Genomic DNA, 25076 nt, shown 5'->3' on the forward strand with positions numbered 1-25076 from the left:
GGCTGTTTATCGTCTTCTGATGGGTGTGACACCACCAGCATATCTGGGGATCTTGCTGCCACATATGGTTCTGTAAAAGAAGCTGAGAGACCCCTGAGCCAAAAAAATCCCTTTTATGTATAAAGTTCTTTTTCTGAGACCTGACAGATATACCTTGATTCAAGAAAGGCCAATGGGTCCAGAACACTTCTGTCACCTGGAAAGGCACTTGCTGCATCTGCTAGTTTTCTCTCCCAGCTTCTTCAATTGCTTCCCTAGGGGTGTTTCCTTCATCTCTAAAGGTCTCTGACTGTGTGGGCTCTCCTGGCTCTCAAGTTTTTTCCAAAAATGGTTCCCTCTTAAAGGATTCCAGTAAGTAACCCCACCTTGAATGGGTGGACACAGATCTTCCATGGAAACCATGTCATCAAAAGTTACCACCCACAACTGGGTGAGTCACATCTCCATGGAAACAATAAAAAAAGATCCCACCCAGCAATATTGAATGAGGATTAAAGAACCTGGCTTTTCTGGGGTACACAAGAGATTCAAACCAGCACACCTACTAAGCATTCCATTATATAAATGTACTATATTTTATACAACCATTCTTCTACTGATGTAAATTGAGATCATTACCACTTTTTTCTATTTTATTTATTCCTTTTTTTCTTTTAAATTTTGCAAACACTACTCCTTTCCTCTCCCCCGACTGCACCAACTCCCATCCCACGCATCACCTCTAATCTGCTTTCTACCTTGGCAATTCAAATTTAATTTGGAATTTTATAAGTGATGTCATACAATATACAATGGGCTGTAGATGTAAGGGTCTATTTCTGGATTTTGAATTCTGCTCCACTGATCTATTTGCCCATCTGTGTGCCAGTATCACACTCTTTTGATTACTATTACTTTGAAATCGGAAGTATGCGCTCTCCAATCTTGTTCTTTTTAAAGAGTGTTGTGGTTTTTTGTTTGTTTGTTTTTTTTTTTTGCATGGGTGGGCTCTGGGAATTGAACCCAGGTCTCTGGCATGGCAGGCAAGAACTCTGCCACTGAGCCACTGTTGCCCACAATGATCGTTTTTGCTATTCAGGGCCCCTTATAATTCCATAAAAATTTGAAGTTTTCTCCATTTCTGCAGAAAAGCCTGCTGGAATTTTAATAAGGAATGTATTGAATTTGTATATTGCTTTTAGTAATATTGACATATTAAAAATGTTAACTCTTCTTATCCATAACTTCTAGCCATTTACTTAGATCTTCTTTAGTTTTTTCCAACAGTGATTTTTAGTTTCAGCATACAAGTTTTTTGCATCCTTAGTTAAATTTTTCCTAGACATTTTATTCTTTTAGGTACTATTTTAAATAGAATACTTTCCTTAATTTCCTCTTCTGATTCTTTATTGCTAATGGGTAGGAACACAATTTTGTGTGTGTGTTGATCCTGTATACTGCCATTTTGTGGAATTCATTTATTAGCTCTTATAGTTTTCTTGTGGATTCCTTTTTTTTTTTTAATATATGAAGATCATGGTAATACAAATAGATGTATTTTACCTCTTCCTTTACAATTTGGATACCTTTTATTTCTTTTCCTTGTGTAATTGTTCTGGGAAGAACTTCAAGTATAATATTTAATAGCAGTGGTGAAAGTGGGCATCCTTGTCTCATTACTGATCTTACGGGAAAGCGTTGTCTTTCACCATTGAGTATGATGTCAGCTGTGGGTTTTTCATAGTTGTTCTTTATCATGTTTATCTATTCCTACTGTTCTGAATATTTTTACCAAGTGTGCTGGTTTTAAAGGACATATGCCCCCTAGAAAAGCCATGTTTTAATCAAAATCCCATTTCAAAAAGTTAGAATAATCCCTATTCAATACTGTATGTTTGAAACTGTGATTGGATCATCTCCCTTGGTGATGTGATTTAGTCAAGAGTGGTTGTTAAACTGGATTAGGGGATGACATGTCTCCACCCATTTGGGTGGTCTTGATTGGGTTACTGGAGTCCTATAAAAGAGGAAATGTTTTGGAGAATGGGAGACTCAGAGAGAGAAGCACCACAAAGCAGAGAGTCCACGAGCCAGCGACCTTTGGAGATGAAGGAAAACACCTCCCGGGGAGTTTCATGAAACGAGAAGCCAGGAGAGAAAGCTAGCAGATGACACTGTGTTTGCCATGTGCCTTTCCACTTGAGAAAGAAACTGTGAACTTCATTGGCCTTCTTGAACCAAGGTATCTTTCCCTGGATGCCTTTGACTGGACATTTCTATAGACTTGTTTTCATTGGGACATTTTCTCGGCCTTAGAACTATAAACTAGTTCTAACTATAAACTAAATTCCCCTTTTTTAAAAGCCATCCCATGTCTGGTATATTGCATTCTGGCAGCTAGCAAACTAGAACACCAAGGAAGGGTGCTGGATTTTGTCAAATGCTTTTTCTGCATCTGTTGGGATAGTCATGTGTTTTTTTCCTTCATTCTATTTATGTACTTTATTTCATAGATTGATTTTCATATGCTGAACCACCCTTGCATTTCTGGGATGAATCCCAGTCGGTCATGGTGTATAATCTTTTAAATATGTCATTGGATTCAGCTTGCTTGTATTTTGTTAAGGATTTTTGCATCTATATTCATAAGGGAAGTTGGTCTGTAACTTTCATTTCTTGTGATGTCTTTACCAGGCTTTGATATCAGAGTAACAAATTAGGGAGTGTTACCTCGTCTTGAATTCTTTGGAAAAATATGGGAAAGAGTGGTATTAATTTCTCTTTAAGTGTTTAGTAGAATTCACCAGTAAACCCATCTTGTACTGGACTTTTCTTTGGAGGAAGGTTTTTTTTTTTTTTTATCATTGATTCAGTCTCTGGATTTATTATAGAATTGTTGATGTTTTATATTTATTCTTGTGTCAGTTTGGGTAATTGATATGTTTCTAGGAATTTTTTGTTTTTTTCTAAATTATCTAGTTGGCTGATATATAGTTATTCATAGTATTCTTTTATAATCCTTATTTCTGTAAAGTCAATAGTGATATACCATTTTCCTTTCTTATTTTAGTTATTTGCATTTTTTCTTTTTCTTAGTTTAGCTAAAAGTATGTCAGCTTTATGGATTTTTTCAAAGAACCAATTTTGTTTTATTTTTTTTTCAATTGCTTTATGTTCGCCAGTTCATTTCTCTCCACTCTGACATTAATTATTTCCTTTCTTTTGCTTTGGGTTTACTTTGCTCTTGTTTTTCTAGTTCCTCAAGATGTAAAGCTAGATTATTATTTGAGATCTTTCTTTTTTTTAATATAGGTATTCATAGCTATATTATATATTAAATATATATATTAAATTTACTATTCATAGTAAATTTCCCTCTGAGCACTGCCTTCGCTGTTGTTTTTAAGATTCTGTCTTTGTCCTTGGCATTGGACAATTTGATCAGTATGTGTCTCAGTGTACATCTGTTCGGGTTCATTGTGTTTGGAGTTCATCAAGCATCTTGGATTTGTATATCCATATCTTTTTTTTTTTTTGGATTTGGGAAATTTTCTGCTATTTTTTGTTCAAACATATTTTGTTCTGGCCCCTTATCTCTCTCTTCTCCTTGTGGGACTTCTAAGATGTGTATTCCTTGGGTTCCTCAGGCTCAGTTCATTTTCTTTTACCTTCCTTTTTCTTTGTGCTCCTCAATCTGGACATTTCGATGGTTTGATCTTCGAGTTCAGCAATCCTTTTCTCTGCCTCCTCCAATTGCCTCTTGTACCCCTCTGACAGAATGGCCTCTTGACTCTATGTGAACTTTCTTAGCCACTGATACCTTATTTTATTACATTTCGTTTCCCCTTGTTGGTCAGGAAGGCATTGTCCATCCCACAGTGCCAGGGCCAGGTCATCCCTGGGAGTCATGTCCCATGTTGCCAGGGAGACTTTCACCCCTGGACGTCATGTCCCACGTAGGAGGAGGGTAATGATTTTACTTGCAGAATTGGGCTTACAGAGATGCCACATCTGAGCAACAAAAGAGGGCCTCCGGAAGTAACTCTTAGGCTTAATTATAGTTAGGCTTAATTTCACTACGGAAATGTTTCATAAAAGCAAAGCCTCAAGATCAAGGGGTTGGCCTATTAAATCGGGGATCCCTAATGTTTGAGGAAATATTAGGGGTTTTTCAGGTGGGAAAATTTAATAGGTCCATATTTTTTTCTCATCTGGGAGCTTTTTAGAACTGCAGCATTTTGAGCTTCACCAGATCCGCTGAATCTAAATATGCATTTTTAAGATCTCCAGGTGACTTTGTACACATTAAACTTTGAGGGGCTCTGTCCTGGGTAATTCTGGTGCACAGCTGGGTTTGGAACCACTGTGTTTTTCTACACTTTCCTACCTGTACATTGGAAACATCTGGGGAAATAAAAAAAAAATACAGATTCCCATGACCCTCCCAAGACCCACAGATTAGATTTTGCAAATCCTCAGTGGAGGATGAGCAAAACCACTTTCATTTGTCTTTGGAATACTTTTTTTTTTTTTTTTCATTTTTAGTCTTTGAAGCTGAGTGTGTCGAAGACTGTATTAAAATAATCTCTCAGGCTTCAGGCATTTCTATTCTAAAGGAGAGGAAGGAGACTTAGTCACTCCTCTTAAAAAAAGGATTTTTCCCACCACCTACAGTGTGGGCTGGACTGGGTATTATAAAGGATACCATGATGTGGGCTGGACTGGCATTGACGCCTTGGAAGGGACATACTGTTTCTGCCCCTCAAGGCAAAAAGAGCTGGGGAAAATGCAGATTACTATTGCTTAATTGCCCAGAGGTTGTTGAGAACCAATAATAAAGTACACTTGGTCTGCTATAAGTGATTATTCCACCAGAAAGCAGAACAAAAGGGAAGGGAAAAGGAAAGTTTCGTATCGGTGGATTGGGGTAAAAGTGATCTCATGCGACACTTTGTTGATGAAGTTGCTATTTTTTTAACTCAAGTCTCCGGACTCTCAGGTGCTGTCTGTGTGTGTGTTCCAGGAGTCGAAGGCATCTGACACCAGGCCATCCTCACTCTCCCAGACTTGACATCTCTTCATCTCATTTTCCCTCCAGTCTTCACTTCCTAGAGTTGGATGGCTCCAACGGTTAAACCACCACGGCCAGGACAGCAGTAAAATCTCTGGAAATAAATTAAGTCCACCCAAAGGAGAATAAGCAAAGGCTGTTTATTCAAATTTCCATGATAAGGGAGTCAGCCACCAACCGCTGTGTTTTGTAGAGACTCAAAGGCAGGTGGGGGAGCGGGAAAGCTTTGTAGTGAAGTGGGAAGGCATCGGCATGCTCCGATGGGAGGTTGTTGGCACGGAGAAGCTGGAGGTGGGCTATGGAGAACCAGGCCACCCTTCATGATTGGTTAGGGGAGCGTGTTGGCTTTCCCTGGCTGGTCCTAAGTTGGAGTGCTGGGCACAATTAGGGAAGGGGACCAGTACTGATGAAGTCCTATGTGTTTGGGTACCAATTGCTGTAGAGGTTGGGGTTGGCTTCGTGGACTTTTGGCTGCAGTGGTTGAGTCAAGAACCGGGAGGAGTGGTTGACGGGATGAGTTCAGGATTGGACAGCAGAAATGCACAGAGAGGATTCCCAGAGGAAGCTAGCTGAGTGGAAATGGAGCTCTTTGGGCTTTATTCTTGGAGAGGACCAAGGTGTCGCTGTCTTGGATGCCGTAGCTCCCAAAATCCAACCAGTCCTGCAGGATTTGGCCTCGGAACTTGAGCTGCTGGTGCTGGGTAAGCAGCCCCTGCTTGTTTTCAATCTGCTGTTTCAGGCTCAGGATGAAGCTGTTGGGGTCGACGGCATAGGCGTGGCTCCCACCAAAGGGATCCTTCACGAAGACTTGGATCTCTGGGGGGAAGGTTTCGAGCAGACAGATGCAGATATCGGAGAAGACCCCGTAATAGGCCAAGGAGCAATGGCTGCTGAGGAGTTGCCGCTCACCACCGGGCTCCTGGAAGGACAGACGCTGCAGGCCTGAGTAGCCCCGGCTCTGCTGGATTTTCTCTTTAATCTTCCGTATGGTCTCATAAGGGTGCGTCCTGAGGATTAAATCCGAGTAACCCCTCTGCTCCACCGTCACCTGGATGTCTCGTGCTCTCTGCAAGGGAGATGGAGAAGGGTCCGTTACATCCGTGCTTCTCGGATCGACAGAGGCTCCCTTCACTTGGCCTCATCCTTTCAACAGCAGCAGCAAACATTTAATAATACTAATCACCCTCCGGGCCCAGAGCCGGATGCCTTTCCTCGATTTACTGCATTTTATTCTCACAGCAGCCCTGTGAGGTTGGTTCTGTTGTCCTCGTTTTACAGCCAAGGAAATTGTCGTTCAGCAGGGTTAAGTAATTTGCCGAACATCACCAAGATAGTAAGGAGCAGAGCAAGGATTTGAACTGAAGTCGTTCAGACCCCAACTTCTGTTTCCCACCACCACAAGGGGTTCACACTCAAGTGCCTGGAGTCCCTGGTGCCTGAAGAACACCATCCGGGAAGCCTGGGGAGAGCCTGGCCCCTCGCCGAGCCTTCTCAAGAAGGAATATGGGGCGCACTCACCTCCTTCCATCTTGGGTTTGGTGAGTTCTGCCCCGGAGCGCAGAAATAACCCCCCCACCCCCACTTAAAATTTCCTGGTGTACCTTTCTTCTTTCTCACCCTTTCGCCCTCTAAACCTTTCATCTGGTGCCGGACGCCCGGGAGAGGAGCACGGGTGCCACCTGCCTGGCCAGAGGCGCCCCGGCTGGCCAGCGACAAGGGATCCTTTGGCCTGCCGCTGTATCCACCGCAGATTGGGGAAGTCCCTTCCCTCCTAGCCCTGCTGCCGGGTTGTAGGAGATAGGATTGTCATAAGACCTGCGGAACTACTTGGGAGTAGATGGCATTAGGGTGGTGGCAGCAGTAAGCTGCTTTATGTTATCTGATTTATGTAAGACAGTCTAGGAGGAAGAGAATGTTTGTTTACCCCAAATGGTTATTTTAAGTAGGAAGGAAGAACACTGAAAGATAAGAACTTTGTTCCCTCAGGAAATGCATGCATGCCTATTGTCATCCTGTGGTATATAACCAGGATCTGGTTAAGAATAAAATTGTCTGAAGTCTGTCTGAAGTAAACTCAAGCTTCAGACCCCCTGAGCCCGTCTGTGTCTTTCTTTCTCTCCTTCTTCCTTTCTTTTTTTCTCATCATTCCTTAATATCCTTCAAGCTCCATTTCAACAGGAAGCAACACTGGGTCTCACCTTTCCGAGAGAACCTGTCCATTAATTACTCTCTGAAAATCGTGAATTCACGTCAGGTTCTCTTCCGTGGGCTGAGGTGAACAGGGACGCCCGCAAGGCTCACTCCCCTTCCCGGGACTCAAAAAGCTGTGGGGACGCCCCGCTTCTCGTTTCCCTCCAAAATTCAGGTCTAGGACCGGAAGGGGCTCAAACCAGGCTGAGACGTCCCCTGGGCAGACGAGCCCCCCGCTCGTAAGAGCTCCGAGGACTCTCTCGGGGCGCTGGGACGCCGACACCCCCTGGGCCAGTCCTTTCTCCTGTGAGCCCCGTCAGTACGGGCAGCAGGTCCTCTCTCATGGGCCCGAGGATGGGACTTTCGATTTTAATATCCTTACGAACCTCCGCAACTTTTGCCAGAGGAACGACAAATGGGCCAAAATTCCTTATGTCCAGGCGTTTTTCCTTCTGCGCTCCCGCCCCTCCCTTTGTATCCTCCTCTCCCTCCCTCTACCCTCCCCTCCCTCCAGCGGCGCTCCAGGCGCCATCTTGCCTTTCCCTCCCCACCTCTGCTTCTGCAACATCTCAGTCACCATCTTCTCCTTCTCTTCCTCCTTCTGTTCTGGTGACGTTCCAGCCACCGTCTTGCCCTCCTCCCTCCCCTTCTGTGCAGGCAGCACTCCCGCCGCCATCTTGCCTTTCTCTTCCTCCTTCTCCACCGGCGGCGCGCCAGCCGCCATCTCATCCTCCCCTTCCATCCCCATCCAGTCCCCCACTGTCCTCAACAGCCTTGCCCTCCTCACCTATAAGCTCTCATACCCGCTCAAAGAACTCTTTACTGTCCACTACAAGGAGTTGCAGGACCTGAGGGGTTAGTTCGAGTACACACCCCTTTCTCCCAACTGACCTCTCTAATATTGAGAAACGGCTAAGTTCATTCTCCAGCGACCCAACCGCCTATACTAAGGAATTTCAATATCTAGCTAATGCCTACGATTTAACCTGGCATGACATTGATGTAATCTGCTCTTCTTCCCTCACTACAGATGAAATGGACCGCATTTTCAATGCAGCCAGGGCTCCTGCTAACCAGGTGCATATAACCGACCACACCATGCTGGTAGGGGCCGAGGCTGTGCCAGACCAAGAGCCTGGGTGGGACGATCAGGTTGACACCCCAGTGGGGAGGAACGGGCGGACTAGACGGGACAAAATGCTTACATGCCTCATAGCCGGCATGCAGAAAGCTTCACATAAAGTAGTAAACTTCCATAAGCTAAGGGAAATTACCCAGGGCCCTGATGAAAACCCGGCCGCTTTTCTACACCGGCTCACAGTAGCCCTCTCCCAAAATACCCACCTAGACCCCGACTCGGAGGCTGGCAAAACTGTTTTAGCCACACACTTTATATCCCAGTCGGCTCCAGATATAAGGCGTAAGCTTAGAAAAATTGAGGACGGTCCTCAGGCCCCTATCCGTGACCTGGTAAACACGGCCTTTAAAATTTTTAATACTCGTGATGAACTAGAGAGGGCAGAAAAGGAATCCCAGGACTGCCGAAAGGCGAATTTACAAACCCAATCCCTGATTGCGGCTCTGCGGCTCACTTCAATGGAGAAGAAGCCGGCTACGACTAATCCACCACCAGGAAAGTGCTTCAAATGTGGCCTCGAAGGACACTGGTCCTGCCAGTGCCCCAGTCCTCGACCGCCCAAGGGACCCTGCCCTCTCTGTGGTACAAAGGGACATTGGAAAAGTGACTGCCCCTCGGTGCCTGGCCATGGAGGGGCCGTCCTTCCAACCCCTAACCCACCGCTAGCAGTCCTGGGCCTGGCCACCGATGACGGACGACGCCCGGCCTCAGTGACCCCAATCACCCTCGTCGAGCCCAGGGTAACAATCAAGGTAGCAGGAAAGTCCACCTCCTTTTTAGTGGACACAGGGGCTACCTTTTCCATCCTCCCCTCTTACTCAGGTCAACTCCTTCCTTCCCAGGTCACGGTTATGGGCATACACGGCCATCCTTCGCGCCCCTTAACTACTGGACCACTTACATGTTTAATAGAAGGGTGCCCCATTATACATTCTTTCTTAGTAATGCCTTCTTGCCCCAGCCCGCTAATGGGGCAAGATCCTCTTGCCAAATTAGGAGCCTCACTACACTGGATAAAAACCTTCATACAAAACTTCATAGCAAGTGCCAGACTAACGTCACCACCACAACCCCACCCATGCCCCCAAAGGACAATATTTCTGGTGTAATGGAACTCTTACCAAGGGCCTTAACTCCACTGCCCCAGGACCATGCTTCCTGGTAACTGCTGTTCCTCAACTGACCCTCTATGGGGAGTCCGAACTAACTTAGCTACTGCCCTCTCCTTGCTCAAAAAAGTGCTGCCTTTCTTCCTATCCTGGTAGGCATCAGCCTAACCGCTTCAGTTGCAGCGTCAGCCACAGCAGGAGGGGCGCTGGGACATAGTATTTTAACCTCTCAAAACTTCGAGACTCGACTACAGGTAGCCCTGGGATCGACATCAGAATCCCTCTCCTCTCTACAATGCCAACTCACCTCACTAGCCCAGGTAACTCTTCAAAATCGACAGGACTTAAGCCTGCTGATGGCCAAAAAAAGGAGGAACGTGTATATTCCTCCAAGAGGAATGCTGCTATTACGTCAACGAGTCGGGTCTGGTGGCACAAAATAGTCAAACCCTAAACAAACTAAGAGATGATCTCTACCACAGAAAACAAGGAACCAGCTCTGCCTTAAGCTGGTTTTCTTCTTCTCTGGCGACATGGCTCCTCCTGCTACTAGGACCAGTTATCCTAATCTGTCTCTTTTTTCTCCTAGCTCCCTTCCTCAACTTCCTTCAGGGACGCATAAAGGAACTATCCCAGGTAGCAGTCAACCAAATGCTCCTGCATTGTTATCATCACCTGCCTTCCTAGCCAGATTCCTACAGCCAGCCTCCCCACTCCCCTGGCCATGACGGTTCAGGCCTATGACCCCACGCTGCCCCATTACAGCAGGAAACAGCCAGAAAGATCTCGACGCCCTATTATCACAAAAAGGCTGGAATGTTAGGTCGGGGGAACGGGGAAGGGCACTGCAACTGGAGCTGCGGAGGCTGTGTCACCCCTCCCAACCTGACCTCCGGAACTAATGAACCGCCCCTTTCCAGACGTCACCTGACATCCATCCTTAAAAGCTGCCTGCACCGAAGCCCACGTGTGCACTCACCTCCCTCCATCTTGGGTTTGGTGAGTTCTGCTCAGGAGCGCAGAAATAAAAGCCCCCCACTTAAAATTTCAAAAAAAAAAATTAAAAAAGGAGGAATATGGGCCTAGTATTGCCAAGTCTTCTGGTTTTTGAAGACTTTGCACAATGTTTTTATATGCAGGAAAAATCCAGAAACATATATATTTTCCAGCTCATCTGTGGGCTCCTTTGGGCCGCCAGTTTGTAATTTCTGCACCATGGTATAGGCCTTCTGATTAAGCTTCTGCCTTCCGTTCCAAGTTGGTCAGCCTGTTCCTGCACGCACATGGCCACCCTCCCCCCTCCCGCCCCCAGCCTTTTTATCTGGAGGCCTCTTTGCTTTGAGCCTCTACAGCCTTGCCCAACCCTTCAGGCCCAGCTTAAGTGCTAACTTCTTCATGGAATGTTCTCTCATGACTTCAGACAACAGTTCTCCATTTCCAGAGCCCCACAAAGACCTGGTTGTGAATCCTAGCTCAGCTGCCTCATAGCAGTATACTCTGGGTAATCAATGTAACCTCTCTGAGCCTCAGTTTCCTCATCTTTAAATGGGAATAGTGATGGTAATGATGATGATGACGGTGGTGATACTTGACTTTCTACATTACAGATTTGCTGGGAGGATCAACTGAGATGGTCCCCTGGGCAAGCATTTTGCATACTGTGAAGTGAAATGTGAATGTAATGGGTTATATTGATTTTGGCATCACATTATAATACTATTTAGCCTGTTTTGCTTACTGAATACCTTGTCTTCTCTGGTAATTCCTCCTAGCTTTTCTATGCAAGTTTGTTCCCAGACTTGCTTCCTAACAAAAATATGATGAGTTCCTTGAGAAAAGGGACCATATGTTTTTCTGTTCCGCTGTTGCCCTCTTGCCTTCACCTTCTACTACCCCAAGCCCAATGCTGGCACAAAGCAACTGACTGAGGTGGCTTGGCCAGCCTCAGCTCATGCAATGAATGACCGGGAGCCTGGAACTGATTCTCAGGTAGGCTATGGGAAGAAGAAAAAGAGAAAAGAATTTAAAGATAAGGAAATAGAAGCTTGGAGAATCAAATAATTTTCCAAGTTCATAGAACTAGTGAGCGGTGTGGCCAGGTCTCGCACTCAGTCTGACTGTAACGCCCTGCTGGCCCCTTCGATGGGAAAGTAAATAAGTAAATATTCTTGTCTCATCCTGAGCTTCAAACCTCCTACAGCCTGGAGAGGAGCCATTACCTTCACATTCCAGCTGGGGACTGGGTTCTCTTCATCGTGATAGCAACAGTCCTGCTTCAAGCACTGGCAGGCCCTCTGAGCGACGATGTCCCATCTGTACCCTTCTGCCACATTGTAAGTAGGGTCAGCTGGGTCCAGGATGATGGGCCTGCAACACAGGGAACGGGCGCCCAACTTCTTTTGGTTTGGAAGTGCACAGGCCAGAAAGAAACCTCAGCAATCATTTAGGCGAGCCACTGAGCATCTGCTATGTGCAGAGGCAGAGCTGAGGCGGGGGGATGGGGGGCGGATGTCAGTCCAAGATAGCACCAAAACATCCGTGGAAACTACCAGGATGAAGATGATTATATTTTCAAGAATTCTTCTAGGGGAGAGTACTCTAGATGTTTGCAAGGGGATTTTGGGAGTGGGGAAACGAGGTCCCCAAAAGGCATGCGGGAGCAATAACAGATGTCCGCTCAGACAGGGGGGCCTCTTAAGTTCAGACCTTTTGTTTTGCTAATCAGGCTACATAAGTTTGAGGATAGAGGGGCTGAATTGGCTTTGAATAACAGACCACCACCAACTACTGATATTTATCTAGGTACCAGGCCAAACCCTTTGTGAATTATCCTATTTTGATTCTTATAACAATCCTATAAGGTGGGAACTATTGTCATCCTCATTTTACAGATGAGGGAACTGGGCACACACATCCCTGAGTTCTCAGAGCCAGCAGGTGAGATTCCTCGACAGGGGAGAGGCTGAATCTCCTCCGTGTAAATGTCAAATGAATATCTTAAAGAATATTGGTCTGAAGGGAATCTAGCAGACTGATTGGGCTGTTTTGGGGGCGACCACGTGTGTTGGTTGCCAAGCCCCAGTGGAAGAACTGGTCCTTGCATTCCAGGCGCTTTTGGCTTAGGAGGGGGCTTCGAATGTAGGGTGACAAAATGTTATAGCAGGCTACCCAAGTGGATTAGACCATTCGGCTCTGTGCTTGCTACTCACAACATCCCGTGCCCAAAATAGTCAGGGGAGCAGTGCCAGGCTGTCCTATGGGATAGGTGACCTGAACCAAAGTGGCTCATTTTGTTGGCTGGCTGGGGACCCACGAGGTGACCTAACATTAAGACCTCTGCCCAGTGCTCAGACTAGTTTCCTATGGGGTTCAGACCAGGGGTGATGGTGGACTCTCACTGGTTTGGAGTAAGAAGGGCCCAGGACAGGCATGGAGAAAGAAGCAGAGACAGTGAGGGAAAAGAGTGTGTGGGAAATAAGAGAGAGCAACAGAGAAAGGGGGGAGTCTCCAGTTCTGCTTCAGGTCTGGATGGTTTTCCAACCTCATTTTCAGGGGCCTCCTTAAAATCAACCCTCTTTTCATAAGGAGAACCTGTATGATTTTTCTTTCTTGCAAAAAAAAAAAAAAAGGCCACCACTCACATAGGGGTACAATTAACATTCATGTGATGTTGCTTGCACTGGTCTAGAGCTTCTAACATAGAGTTGTTTTAGGCTGGTTTCCCCTAGAAACAGACCCTGGGATAAGGATTCAAGTGCAAGTGGTTTATTTTGAAGGAGATCCCAGAAAGCAGGAATAAGGGAGTGGGGGGAGTGAGATTGGGGAGGGAAGAAAGGCAACTGAGGGTATGTATCAAGGTAATTCCACTGTAGGAAACTGGACGCTTGTCCCACTGGGACAGTGTAGAGCATGTGACCCAGAGTCATTCCACTGGGGTGAGGAAGCTGGTGTATTTATTGCCAACTCCCATCAGTCATTGCATAAGGGCTGTTGGTGAGAGGAAAAGTCCAGACAAAGGGATGCAAGTGCTGACAGAATTTGAGCCAACCTCTACCGAAAAGGAAAAAGACAAGGGGATAGGGATAGGGCCCCGACAATATCTGCTGCAAGAGTGAACATTTATCCAACATCTACCATGCTTTAGTTACCTTAGACCTTTTCCATACATTTTCTCCAGCCCTAACAGAATCCTTTAATGTAGGTACCAGTTTACTCTTGTTTTATGGATGAGAAACTGAGGCCCACAGAAGCGAGAAAATGGTAGAGCTGGGACTTAAATTTGGATCTCCATGATTCTTTCTACTTAACCATGCTATCTCTGAAATGGGCTTCTATGCGCAGGAGGGCTAAAGTAGGATGGAGGGGGTGGCTTGAGAAAAAAGGAAAAGGCTTAGAGCACCCAAGACCCTTGTGATTTTGATAGGCAGTCAACTTGGGATAAAGGAATCTTGTGTCCACCTGAGCTTTCAGGGCTCAGCTAACACGGCAGACTCACCATTGAATAAACCCCACCCATAAAGCTATATCACCTTTTCCTCAATTCTCTTTCTTTTCTCTCTGAGACTTGGTGGCCAAACAGGGGCTCAGTACCTCTCTTTTTTCAGTTGTTTTCTGACAAAGCTCCCGATGATTGGGTTCTGGAATGTGTAGTACTTGGTCCAGTAGATGCAGATAAACTCGTACTCTTGGAGTAGTCCCATCACAGTGACAAGGCCTTCATCCAAACTGAAATTCTCACTTTCATGAGTACCCATTTCCCAGGCGTAGATGGTCAGTAGCTCAAGGGCATAGAGAGGGGGCAGAGTGGCCTTGGGGCACTTGGCTTTCACATACTGTCAAAGGAGATCAGAAGGGAGAGATTGGGGGAGGGAGAGAGAGAGAGAGAGTGAGAGTAAGTGTTAGAGCTGTGTAAGGATGGATGGCACTGGGCTAGAAGCCAGAAAATCTAAGTTTTAGTCCCAGCTCTGCCACCAACTGGCTGAGTGACCTTGGCCAAGTCATTTTCCTTCTCTGGGCCTAAGTTTCTCCATTTTCAGCTTAAGAGTCTAGGCTAGTGCCATGGGTTTCAAACTGTGTTTGACAAATCTAACTCCTGGAATGGAGTTATGAAGAGGCACTTCAGGGGGTGAATAAGTGGGGCTTTGCCACCAGCATCCCAGCCTAAACAGCTCCATTGCCATCTATTTAAATGTGTTGGGCTTCTGAGAAAGGTTTTCTTTAAAGAAAGGGCTTAGTTAAAGGAATAAAATGGAAACCTCAGGACTAGACAGCAGTTGAGATCCAATGGTGAATACTGGGGTTGCCTCTCTAGCAGGCATTCCTTTCTTCCTCATTGCACAGTAGCCATGCTACTGTTTGGACAGGACGGACCCCATTCTCAGTTCCAGGCTGAGAATTGGCACAGGTCCATCAGCATAAACCTATTTCTGCTGCCAAATGAGTATTTCAAGGGCAGGCAAGTGATTAAAATGAGTTTGATTAAAGTCCAGCTTTTTTGTTCAGCGGTTGAAGGAAGAATTTTCTCTTGTGTGCAGACGTCAGGTCAGGAGCCAGTGTGGCCATTTGGCCACAATGAGGGAAGCCAGCTCAAGGGCCAAGTTGACATATAAAAGAGAGAGAAGCTGAGAGCATGATAGAGAAACAGAGTCAGAGTTCTGGTCAAACTCCATCTCTGAAGATCCATCTCTACTGTTATGGGTTTTCAAACATGGAACTGAGAATCCCCTTAACTGTTGAAGTTTACTGTTGAGTTGGATCTTCAGTTTTTCTCTTAACTACAAAAGAAAGTGTCTTAACTAACACAAGTCATTTCCTATCTTAAGAACTTCTCCAGCATTCATCTAGAAAGTGAGAATTTCTGACAAACATCTTGATATTTGGTTTGTGAAGCAAAATTGTTATCTTGTCCTGTGGCCATTATAAACAAGTGTTACAGCACATCCCAGAGTAGAGAAAAAAACAGAACACTTTGACTTTGAAACAAATGGGAAAGAAACAGGGTCATGTTATCTAGCTCTAGTCCCCAAGATAAATGAAACCTTGAGCCTTTCTTATGAGTCACTGACTCACTAACAAGAACAACTTAACCCAGAGGTTAAAAGATTTTTTTAGCTGAATTCAAATTTATTAATGAATTTGCTTTGTAACTCTTGTGAATTCAAACTTAACATTCGAAACTGTCAATCTTAACTAATAGGGTTGCAATTTTGTTAAGACTACAAACCAATGGCAATAAAATGTTCTTAAATTTTATGTTCTTAACACTTAGTTGATAAATAAAGTGCAGCATGCCTGTAATCATAAATGTGGGAAGCCTTGGGGAAAATGAACTCTTCATTTCTTTTGGGATCTTTGCAGATTATTTAGTGGGACATAAAAACCAAACTTGAACAAAATATCTGTGTTCCCTTCCAGTGCTGATGTTCAGAGATACTGTGATTTTTTTCTTGTTTTGGATGTTTGTGACATTGCTCTCTGAAGATATATCCTGACATTTGTAGATATGGTAATCATGTGAAAAATTGCCATTCTTTCCACCCTGATCAGGGACTTACTGTAAACATCGTAATTTTGGTCAGGCTTTTTCTCTAAGTAACTGTTGTATTTTGATTTGGGTAAGATTTTCCTTTTGCAACAATCAGATCTAGAACCAGAATCTTATCTACTGAGTTGGTACTTATACATACCCTACCTCCAGTACTGCACAACTATCATCTAAACTGGACCTGAATCAAACTTAATGAAACCCCTATGATTTGAGACAAATGGTATGTTTCCGCTCGACACCTCCTCCAAAGTCTCCTCCACACATCTCATTTTCTAGCTCAGATACCACTGCATAAGACCAGTCCAATTTCCTGCTGGGCCCCCACGCCCAGCATGGTTGCATTTTAGGACCCCTGGAACTTCAAATCTCAGGTCTGCACACCTCATCCTGCCAGAGGAGTGAAGGAAAAGGCGGGCAGGGGCTAGGTGTGTCCAGGGGTCATCCAGACCATGCCTTCAGCACCAGCCCCAGGACCTGGTGGGACACATCAGTCAAGTTCCTTTACTTTTCATTACAGTGTAGGGTTTGCGTAAGTTCGATAAAAATTTGTCCTCTTTCCTATCAGGATATAATTAAATAAATCAAATTTGTAGCTCGGCCAGAAATCTCGTTCAATTAAATGTGATTAAGAATCAAGGACGGGGCGGGCCGCGGTGGCTCAGCGGGCAAGAGTGCTTGCCTGCCGTGCCGGAGGACCCCGGTTCGATTCCCGGCCCCAGCCCATGTAAAAAACAAACAAACAAAACAAAATATAATAAAACAAGAAAATGTTTAAAAAATGTTTCCCTTTCTTCCTTCCATCCTTCCTTCCTTCTCTGTCTTTCCTTCCTTTAAAAAAAAAAAAAAAAAAAAAAAAAAAAAAGAATCAAGGACAGGGCGGGCCATGGTGGCTCAGCAGGCAGGAATGCTTGCTTGCCATGCCAGAGGACCCGGGTTCGATTCCCGGTGCCTGCCCATGTGGAAAAAAAAAAAAAAAGAATCAAGGACAGCTCTTCATATGTGGAACGATGCTCCTGAAGTCCTTCCTGAAAACCAGTCTCATACTTGCTTTAAGGTTTTTGAAAACTTAGAATTATAGATAGTAAAAATAAATCTTTTTGGCAGGCTAGGAGCATTAACAAAACCGGGGATTCCTGAGAAATAGGACATCCTATTCAGATTCTACAGATGAAACCTAGAGGAGGTAAATTGGATATTCCTTGGTTCATTACCTCAGTAGATGAGCTGAACTGAAAAGAACAGTAAAGTATTTCTGACCCAAGAGAGTAAATTACAACCCTAGGGACTTTTCAAATATAAAGTTTCCAGGCAAAAATAAACTTTCAATCTTTCTAGGTCTAGAGTCATAGGAGCCTAGTTGGGTTCACTATACAATATGAGCTCTTTGTGTCTTTATCAACACATCTTGTAACACTTATGTAAACAAAACTTGTCAAATAAAACACCAAATTAAAATATGCAGTAAACCATCTTGTAAACAGATGCGCTGTCATCCAGGCTTTGTTGTTCCATTCATAGAATACATACACAGAAGATTTAGCATAATTCCTAAGGGTCCTAGGATTTTCAGAATGGTAAATGAGCATTGGCTTCCATTTAAAGTCACCAGCTGCATTAGCCCCCCAAAAGAGAGTCAGCCTGTCCTTTGAAGCTTTGAAGCCAGGCATTGACTTCTCTCTAGAGAGAAAAGTTCTGGATGGCATCTTCTACATATAAGGCTGTTTGGTCCACATTGAAAATGTGTTGTTTCATTTAGCCCCCTTCAACAATGATATTATCTAGATCTTCTGGATAAACTTGCTACCACAGCTTCTACACCAGCGCTTGCTGCTTTCCCTTGCACTTTTATGTTTTGGAGACAGCTTCTTTCCTTTAACCTCATGAACCAAGCTCTGCTAGTGTCCAACTTTTCTTCTGCAGCTTCCTCATCTCTTTTAGCCTTTATAGAATTGAAAAGATTTAGGGCCTTGCTCTGGATTAGGCTTTGGCTTAAGGATATATTGTTTGGTCTTCTACCTAGACCACTAAAACTTTCTTCTTATCAGCAATAAAGCTGTTTAGCTTTCTTATCACTTGTGTATTCACTGTAGTACACTTTTACTTTCCTTCGAGAACTTTTCTTTTGCATTCACAACTTGGCTATTTTTTCTTTTGGCGCAAGAGGCCTAGCTTTCGGTCAATCTTGGCTTCCAACATGACACGCCTTCCTCACTAAGTTTATCATTTCTAGGTTTTGATTTAAAGTGACACGTGCAACTTTTTCCTTCACTTGAACACTTACAAGCCATTGTAAGATTTAATTGACCTAATTTCAATTTTGTTGTGTTTTGGGGATTAGGGAGGCCTGAGGACAGGGAGAGAGATGGGGAACGGCTAGTCGGTGAAGCAGTCAGGACACACAATCTTTATCAATTAAGTGTGCTGTCTTATATGGAAATGGATCATGGCACCCCAAAACAATTACAATAGTAATATCAAAGATCACCATAATAGATACAATAATAATGAAAACATTTGAAACATTGCAAGGATTACCAAAATGGGACTGGACTGTAATCAGAGCTTTCCAAGCAGTTGCTGATTTTAATGCTACACTTTATTTTTCTCCTTCCTTCTCCATTTCTCTTTCTCCTCTCTCTTTTCCTCCCCCCACATCTCTTTCTCCATCTTCTTCCTTGATTGCTTCACTTTATAGTTCGAAAGTCTAGCATTCCCTCCCTCTCTTTCTTCCCTCCATTTCTCCTTGATGCAGTTTCTTGAGGCCATGAACCTGGCCACTGTCTTTTCTTCCCCTTCCACCTTCCATCTCTCCCTCCTGCCTCCCCACCCCGGCAGCCCTCTCACCTGGAGGTACCAGTGTTTTATCAGCCGCAGGAAGCTTTTCAGTTTAGTTGGTCGATGTTTCACAAAGTTTCTCTGCAGCTCGCTGAAGGATGGGGAGAAACTTCCAGGGTAACCATTGGCTTCAATCAGACTCTCATAGATCTCAGGGGGTGGCTGAGAGTTGGGAATAGAAGACCCTGGAGAGAGTGGAAGCAAAGGGAGGTTGAGGATTTAAGAAATCCTGGGATAATTAGTAGTCTTTGGGGGCAGTGGGGGACGGCCTGTTAATTCATTGGAGTTATCTCTCTAGTGAAACCCAAGACTTCATATTTTCAGAGACCAAAGGTTTGCCAGGCTCAATCATCCTTTTTATGAGATTCTTATGCTGAAGAACCAAAATTGGGCTTTCCATTCCTCAGGCCACTCAAGGATTGCTGCCTTCCCTCCACGTCCTTAAGACCCCTAGTTTTTCTTTCTTTTTTTTTTTCACATGGGCAGGCACCGGGAATTGAACCTGGGTCCTCCGGCATGGCAGGCAAGCACTCTTACCTGCTGAGCCACCATGGCCCGCCCCTAGTTTTTCTTAATGTCTGTTTGGGATCTTTTTCCCTGCGATTCACTGAACCCTTCCAACACCTCTATGGGAGAACCAGTTTGGTTCTCCAAAGCTTGGCTTTGGAGAAAAGCTTGGCTCAGAGAGCACATTTGCTGAACGGTGTGCTTCTGACACCCTAGCTAATCCCTCCTGGCATTCTTGCTAATCCTGGACATTGTTTCCCACACCTTCCTTACCCTGCAACTCCCGGCAGCCACTACAGTTGAACTGGTGCAAGAGATGAAACCTATATCTCAACTGGGCTTGTAGCAGATGCCTTGTAGCAGGTGTTTACTTCAAACACCTAATGCCAGAGATCTGGTGCCCCAGACAGCAGCTCTCAAGCCCATGACTGACGGAGTGTCATTGGATAATCACTGCAGCTCCCTTGAGCCTCACTTGGGCTAATGTGGGGGCGTGCTCGATTTGGTTCCCTGGAGTTCTCCCAGGGCAGGAGGCCCAGTCGGCCAGAGGGGGAACTTGTTGATAATGCACGCTTTCTTGGCTTCTTCCTTTCCCTGTCTGAAGTCCTCACTTCTCTATCAGTGTTTCCTGGGATCACCCCCCAAATCCTTGTCTCAAGGTCTGCTTCTGAGACAATCCAAACAAATTCAGGGCCCTGCCCCAAAGTAAGCACTAGAGTAGCACCCTCTTTTACTGCTTAACTCCTTCCCCTCCTTGGGTCTCTGCTCTCCCTGACAGTCTTTTCCACAGAAAGGCCCCCCCAACCCCCTTTTCTGTCCTCACCCAGGCATGTACCACTGTGTGTAACCATACACCTATTTGCGTGGTTCCTTGACAAACTCCTGTTTCCCCAGCTGAGCTCCATGACATCCGGGCTGGGTCAGTTCCGTGTGCTATGGTACCCTCAGGGCCCCAGCACAGGATGTGGATGGAAGCAATGAATGGACGAATGAGTCTCGACTGAGGCCTGAGGGAGTTGCGAGCCCCCACCCCCTGGGAGAGGGCAGGTGTGCGAGACGAGCGGGCTTCCTGTCCCCTTACCCAAGGCTCTGTAGGCTGGCACGATGGTGACAGTGATGGGCTCCGCAATCTGCTTGGTCTGAAGGGTGAAGACGAGCGCATCGGGGACTCCGGGGGCCACCCACAGGTCCTCGAGCCTGAGGGCCAGCATGCCCTGGCAACGCCACACCTTTTTCCGAATCAGGCTCAGGATGGCTTGGTGGTACTTGGCCTCCTCCTGAAAGCTGCGGAAGCAGCTCAGGAACACCACCAGCTCCACCTCCGCGGTGCCCCTGAGCACCGTGCCGTTCCCGAAGGAGCCCGCCTGTGGAACACAGAGCCCGCCACCCGCAGCTCAGGGCCATGGGCCAGGCCAGCCCTTGGGTGTGTCACACGCGCCATCCCATTGAACGCTCACCGCGACTCCGTGCTGGGTGGGTGAATGCTAATGTGCCCATTCTACAGGTGAGAAAACGGAGACGCTGAGAGGGTGAGTGGCGTGCCCACGGTCTCAGGGAGTGGCGGAAGCTGGGTTGGAGCCAGGCAGCCTGACAGGTTCATTTTGAGGATTCTGAGAGGTGGGGGTGGGGGTGGGGCCTGGATAATTGGGTGACATTAAAAAGGGAGGCAGAGGGATTGTCTGGTGGAGAAGAGCCATGGGCCGTGGAATTGGGAAGCCTGAGTTGGACTTCGACCTCTGCCCTTGCTTGTTTAGCTGTGTGATCATTCTGAGCCCGAGTCCCTCGTCTATAAAAAGAAGGTGGAAAATGAGTCATCGGGTTTCTGGGAGGATTAGATGAGATGATGTAAGGCAGGTGCTTGATTTGGTGTGGGGCATATAGGAGGTCAACAATATATTTTCCTTCTTCTTCCTTATCCAGTCTGGTCTTTGTCACCCACTTTCTCTGTGAGCAGAAGGCAATCCCTCCTGCAGCCTAGGCCTCAGTTTCCCCATCTGCAATGGAAGGTGCCTGAGCTGGATGACATTGAAAGGGACTTTTGGTTGCTTTGAGATTTAAGGCTTGGTCTCCGGCCCCTGTTGCCTATGGGATACGAAGCCCCCATACCCTCTGGCCTCCCTTTTTTTCTCACTCCAGGCCCAGAAATGGAATTGCTAACAGGCATCAGATCCCTTGGCTCTGGGCAGCCATCTCTTCTGTTGTGGGGGCAGGTGGGTGGTGTAATTATAATCCAGCTCTCACCAGGTGGGCACTGCCTGCATCGGGCACTCCTGAAAGGCCTTTACGCATTTATCCCTCTCAGTCCTTACACCTATCCATTGATGGGTATATAATATATATAACATGTTATATAATATACACTATTATAATTGTTGCCAGTTTACGGATGAGGAAGTAGGAGGTAAATCAACTTGCCACCGTCTCATGGCAAGGAGGTGGTGGCGTTATATGAAAACTTGGAACACAAGGCGTATCTCCTCTACCTCTTTTTTGCCTGTGGCTCAAGCCTTTGAGTCAGGCTGTGCTTCTGACCGGGTAGAATCCCCCATCTTTTCTCCCTTCCTTTTTCATTCTCTTTCTCCACTTGCATCAGATTCACTATTTCTGCCCCACGTGAGATGGTCGGGGATGGCAGGCCGTGTGCGGGTGAAAGGCACGTCTCCCTGAAGGCTATGCCAAAACTGCCCTTTCCACCTCTCCCAGTGGGAAGATCTAGGCAGAGAGGAAAGAACAAACTAGAACAGGCTTTATGACTTGCTTTGGTTCCAACTTACTTAAGCCCACTCACCCGAGGACAAGCATTTTCTCCTGTGGACCAGCCCAGATCCCCAGATTTTCTGTGCTGGGGTTTAGAGACCAAATAAAAGTTGATTGCTCATCGGTCATTGCTCTTTGGGTGTATCTATCACTTAGCAGTCTGGAGGGGAGAAGTGGCTGACATCTGCAAGCTGGAAATGAAGGCTGGGTAAGTGCCACTTCCTGCCTCGAGAATTCATTATGTTCTTAGCCTCCTCCATTCCCCAGTCTTACCCCCTTACACCCACTTCATTCTCAGGGTTATCAGGAAGGGGCTGAGACAGACTGGAGCCCACGCCCAGAAGAAAGCTTGGGAATGAATTACAAAGATGCATCCATTCGGGGGCATTTACCATGTGCCAAATATTTAACCTGCCCTGCCCCATTTGCCTGGTGAGGTAGATATTGTGTGGATGACGCTGATTCCATTACAGATGAGGAGACTGAGAGTTTGAGAGATAAGAGAGTAAGTCCAAGGTCACAGAGCTGGTAAGTGAAGCCGCCGAGGGTCAAAGCCAGCTTTCTGATGTCAGCACCTCTGGTTTCTACCTCTAAACCACATGGCTGGAGGCCTGGGAAGCTGGAGATGGGCACCTGAGGTTTCTAAAGCCTTCCCAGGGGCAGCTTCCCTTTGAGAGAGAACTAGAGCCCCGGGCTGGGACTCAGGAACCCCAGTTCTAGACCTACATTTGCCACCAACTTGCCGCGTGATCTTGGGATGTCTCTCGTCCTCTGTGCCTCAATTTCATGAATGGCTAAATGAGGGATTTTCCTGAACCTGTTGGATTCTCCAGGGCCTTTCTAGCTCTGACCATTTGAATTTTGATCCTATCTAGAACCAGAAATAGGGGTCAGCTGAAAGAAGGGCTTGGGGAATCAGACAGAATCGGGTTCAAATTCCAATTCCACCACTGGCTGTGTGACCTTGGGCAAGTCACCTCACCTCTCTGAGGCTCCATTACAAACATCATTTTATTACCAAGTTTTAAAAAACATGTAGAAAAATAGAAAGAAAATAGAATAAATATCCATATACCTAACCAGTTAGTTTAACAAGTCTAAATGCCATGCCACATTTGCTTTCTCTAAAGCACTTTTAAGTAGATTACAGATATCAAGGCACTTTCTGAATACTTCTATATGTATCTCCAGAAAAAGAGAACATTTTCTCCCATAACCACAGAACTACTGTCTCATCTAACAAAATCAACAATGCTTCCCTTATATTATTTAATATAGGCCATGTTAGAAGTTTCCCAATTGTCCCCAATTGTACTTTAAAGCCTGTCTAAACCAGAATGAGACCAAAGACCTTGCATTATATTTGATCATTATGAATCTTAAGTCTCTGAGCCTCCAGTGTGCTTCTCTGTAAAAAAGGAGAGCACAGTATCTACCTTATAGGGTGCAAGAAGTAGAGATAACTTAAGGGGTTAGGTCAATGCACCCCAAAATGCAAGTCCCTATTATTAAGTCTCTCTAGCTGGTCTTCTGCTCGAGGCAGCAGTGGGTGGGGTGGAGGCAGCAAGGAGGGCTGTCATGAGATGTGAGGAGCAGGGTTCAGGACAAGGAGTCTCCAGCATCCCCAAGAACGTGAATCCTCACATTGGATTTTGCCCCATCCTGGCACAGGGATAAAGCCTCACCTTGACCACCTTCAGCACCACCACTTCCTGGTCCAGTCCATGCTTCCCTTGGAAATGCTCCTCTCTCAGGAACTTCTCCAAGACCCACACGGCCGCCAGCACCTCTTCCTTCCACTCCCGGCTGGGCTGCAGCCACCGAGCCACGAAGGAGTCCAGCCTGGAGGCAGGCGTGTTGTAGAGCTCCTGGGCCAGTGCCATCTCTGTCCAAGCGAGTCCCACCACCGCAGGACAGATAGAGCAACGTAGCTGCGTGGTTCCTGGCACAGGCACACCTCTTTAAGGGGACCCTCCTCGGCCGACCTCTGACAGCCTGTGTGGTAGAAGACCAGAGGGCAGTGGGAGCCAGGGTTGACTGCGCGGACCTGGTGTCCCCCTTCGTGGAGCCCCTTCGCTGTGGCAAGGGTGCCAAGGGACACTGAGCTGTGGGTGGCCAGCGTGGGGCCACCTTAAGAGGTCTGGCTTCCTGCCAAGCCTTCTGCTATTGGTTTCGATTCTCCACTTTCAGAGTTTCCCTTTCAGGACTGTCGGGAAACTGAAATTGGCTTGAGTTTGACTTCAGAGGAGGCAAGTGTTCCAGTGGGTCAGAGTTGGATGGTCCCAATTAATCCAACCTCCACACTTTGAAACATCTAAACTCAGGCTCAGAAAGAAAAGGGGGCTCTCTCTGGGTTGGGGTAAGAAGTGGGTACTCTACAGTCTGACAGGACAGACTTGAATTAAGTCTGCCCTTTACCAGACTCTTTAATTTTTTTTTAATAGTAAAAACTTAACATACACACATTCTTGACATAAAAACATTCCATATATGGTGTACAATCAATAGTTCACAGTAGCATCACAGTTGTGTATTTATTACCATGATCATTTTTTTGAACATGTGCAACACCCTGGCAAAAGAAAGAAGAAAGAAAAAACTCATACATACGATACCCCTTACCCCGATACCCCTTACCCCTTCTCTTTACCACATTCAACCTCTCTGACCCTCAGGCTCTTTATCCATTAAATGGGCTTAATAATAGTACCCACCCCATAGGATTGTTGTGCAGATTAAGCATGGTAAGGCAAGTAGAACATTGAAAAGAGAAAGCTCCCAGAAAAGGCAAAGATTATTGTTCATTTGACATCTTTTTATGTAGTGCCTGTTAGGTGGCAGGCTTTGTGACAAGAAGACAATTTAAGATGTGAGTCCTGCCCCAAGGAGTTCCTAGAGCAGTGGGGGAGACAGACAAGGAAAGGAACTCAGTCCAGTGTGATG

At 45.9% G+C, this 25076-nt stretch overlaps 1 protein-coding gene across 1 annotated transcript in view; it reads right to left on the bottom strand.

Annotated features, from left to right (window-relative positions):
* Positions 1-1473: 1473 nt before the first annotated feature.
* OASL (2'-5'-oligoadenylate synthetase like) overlaps positions 1474-25076 on the bottom strand; it is a 39748-nt gene continuing 16145 nt past the window's right edge. The window contains exons 7-13 of the mRNA XM_077159321.1: positions 24105-24238; positions 23819-24018; positions 20458-20740; positions 18879-19054; positions 14078-14319; positions 11707-11854; positions 1474-6116 (exon numbers count right to left, since the gene is read on the bottom strand). Of these exons, the coding sequence (XP_077015436.1) occupies positions 5616-6116; positions 11707-11854; positions 14078-14319; positions 18879-19054; positions 20458-20740; positions 23819-24018; positions 24105-24238 (1684 nt within the window). The 3' untranslated portion in view covers positions 1474-5615. The remainder of the gene's footprint in view (positions 6117-11706; positions 11855-14077; positions 14320-18878; positions 19055-20457; positions 20741-23818; positions 24019-24104; positions 24239-25076) is intronic.

This window comes from Tamandua tetradactyla, chromosome 5 (genome assembly GCF_023851605.1).
Source record: "Tamandua tetradactyla isolate mTamTet1 chromosome 5, mTamTet1.pri, whole genome shotgun sequence".
Taxonomy (NCBI): Eukaryota; Metazoa; Chordata; class Mammalia; order Pilosa; family Myrmecophagidae; genus Tamandua; species Tamandua tetradactyla.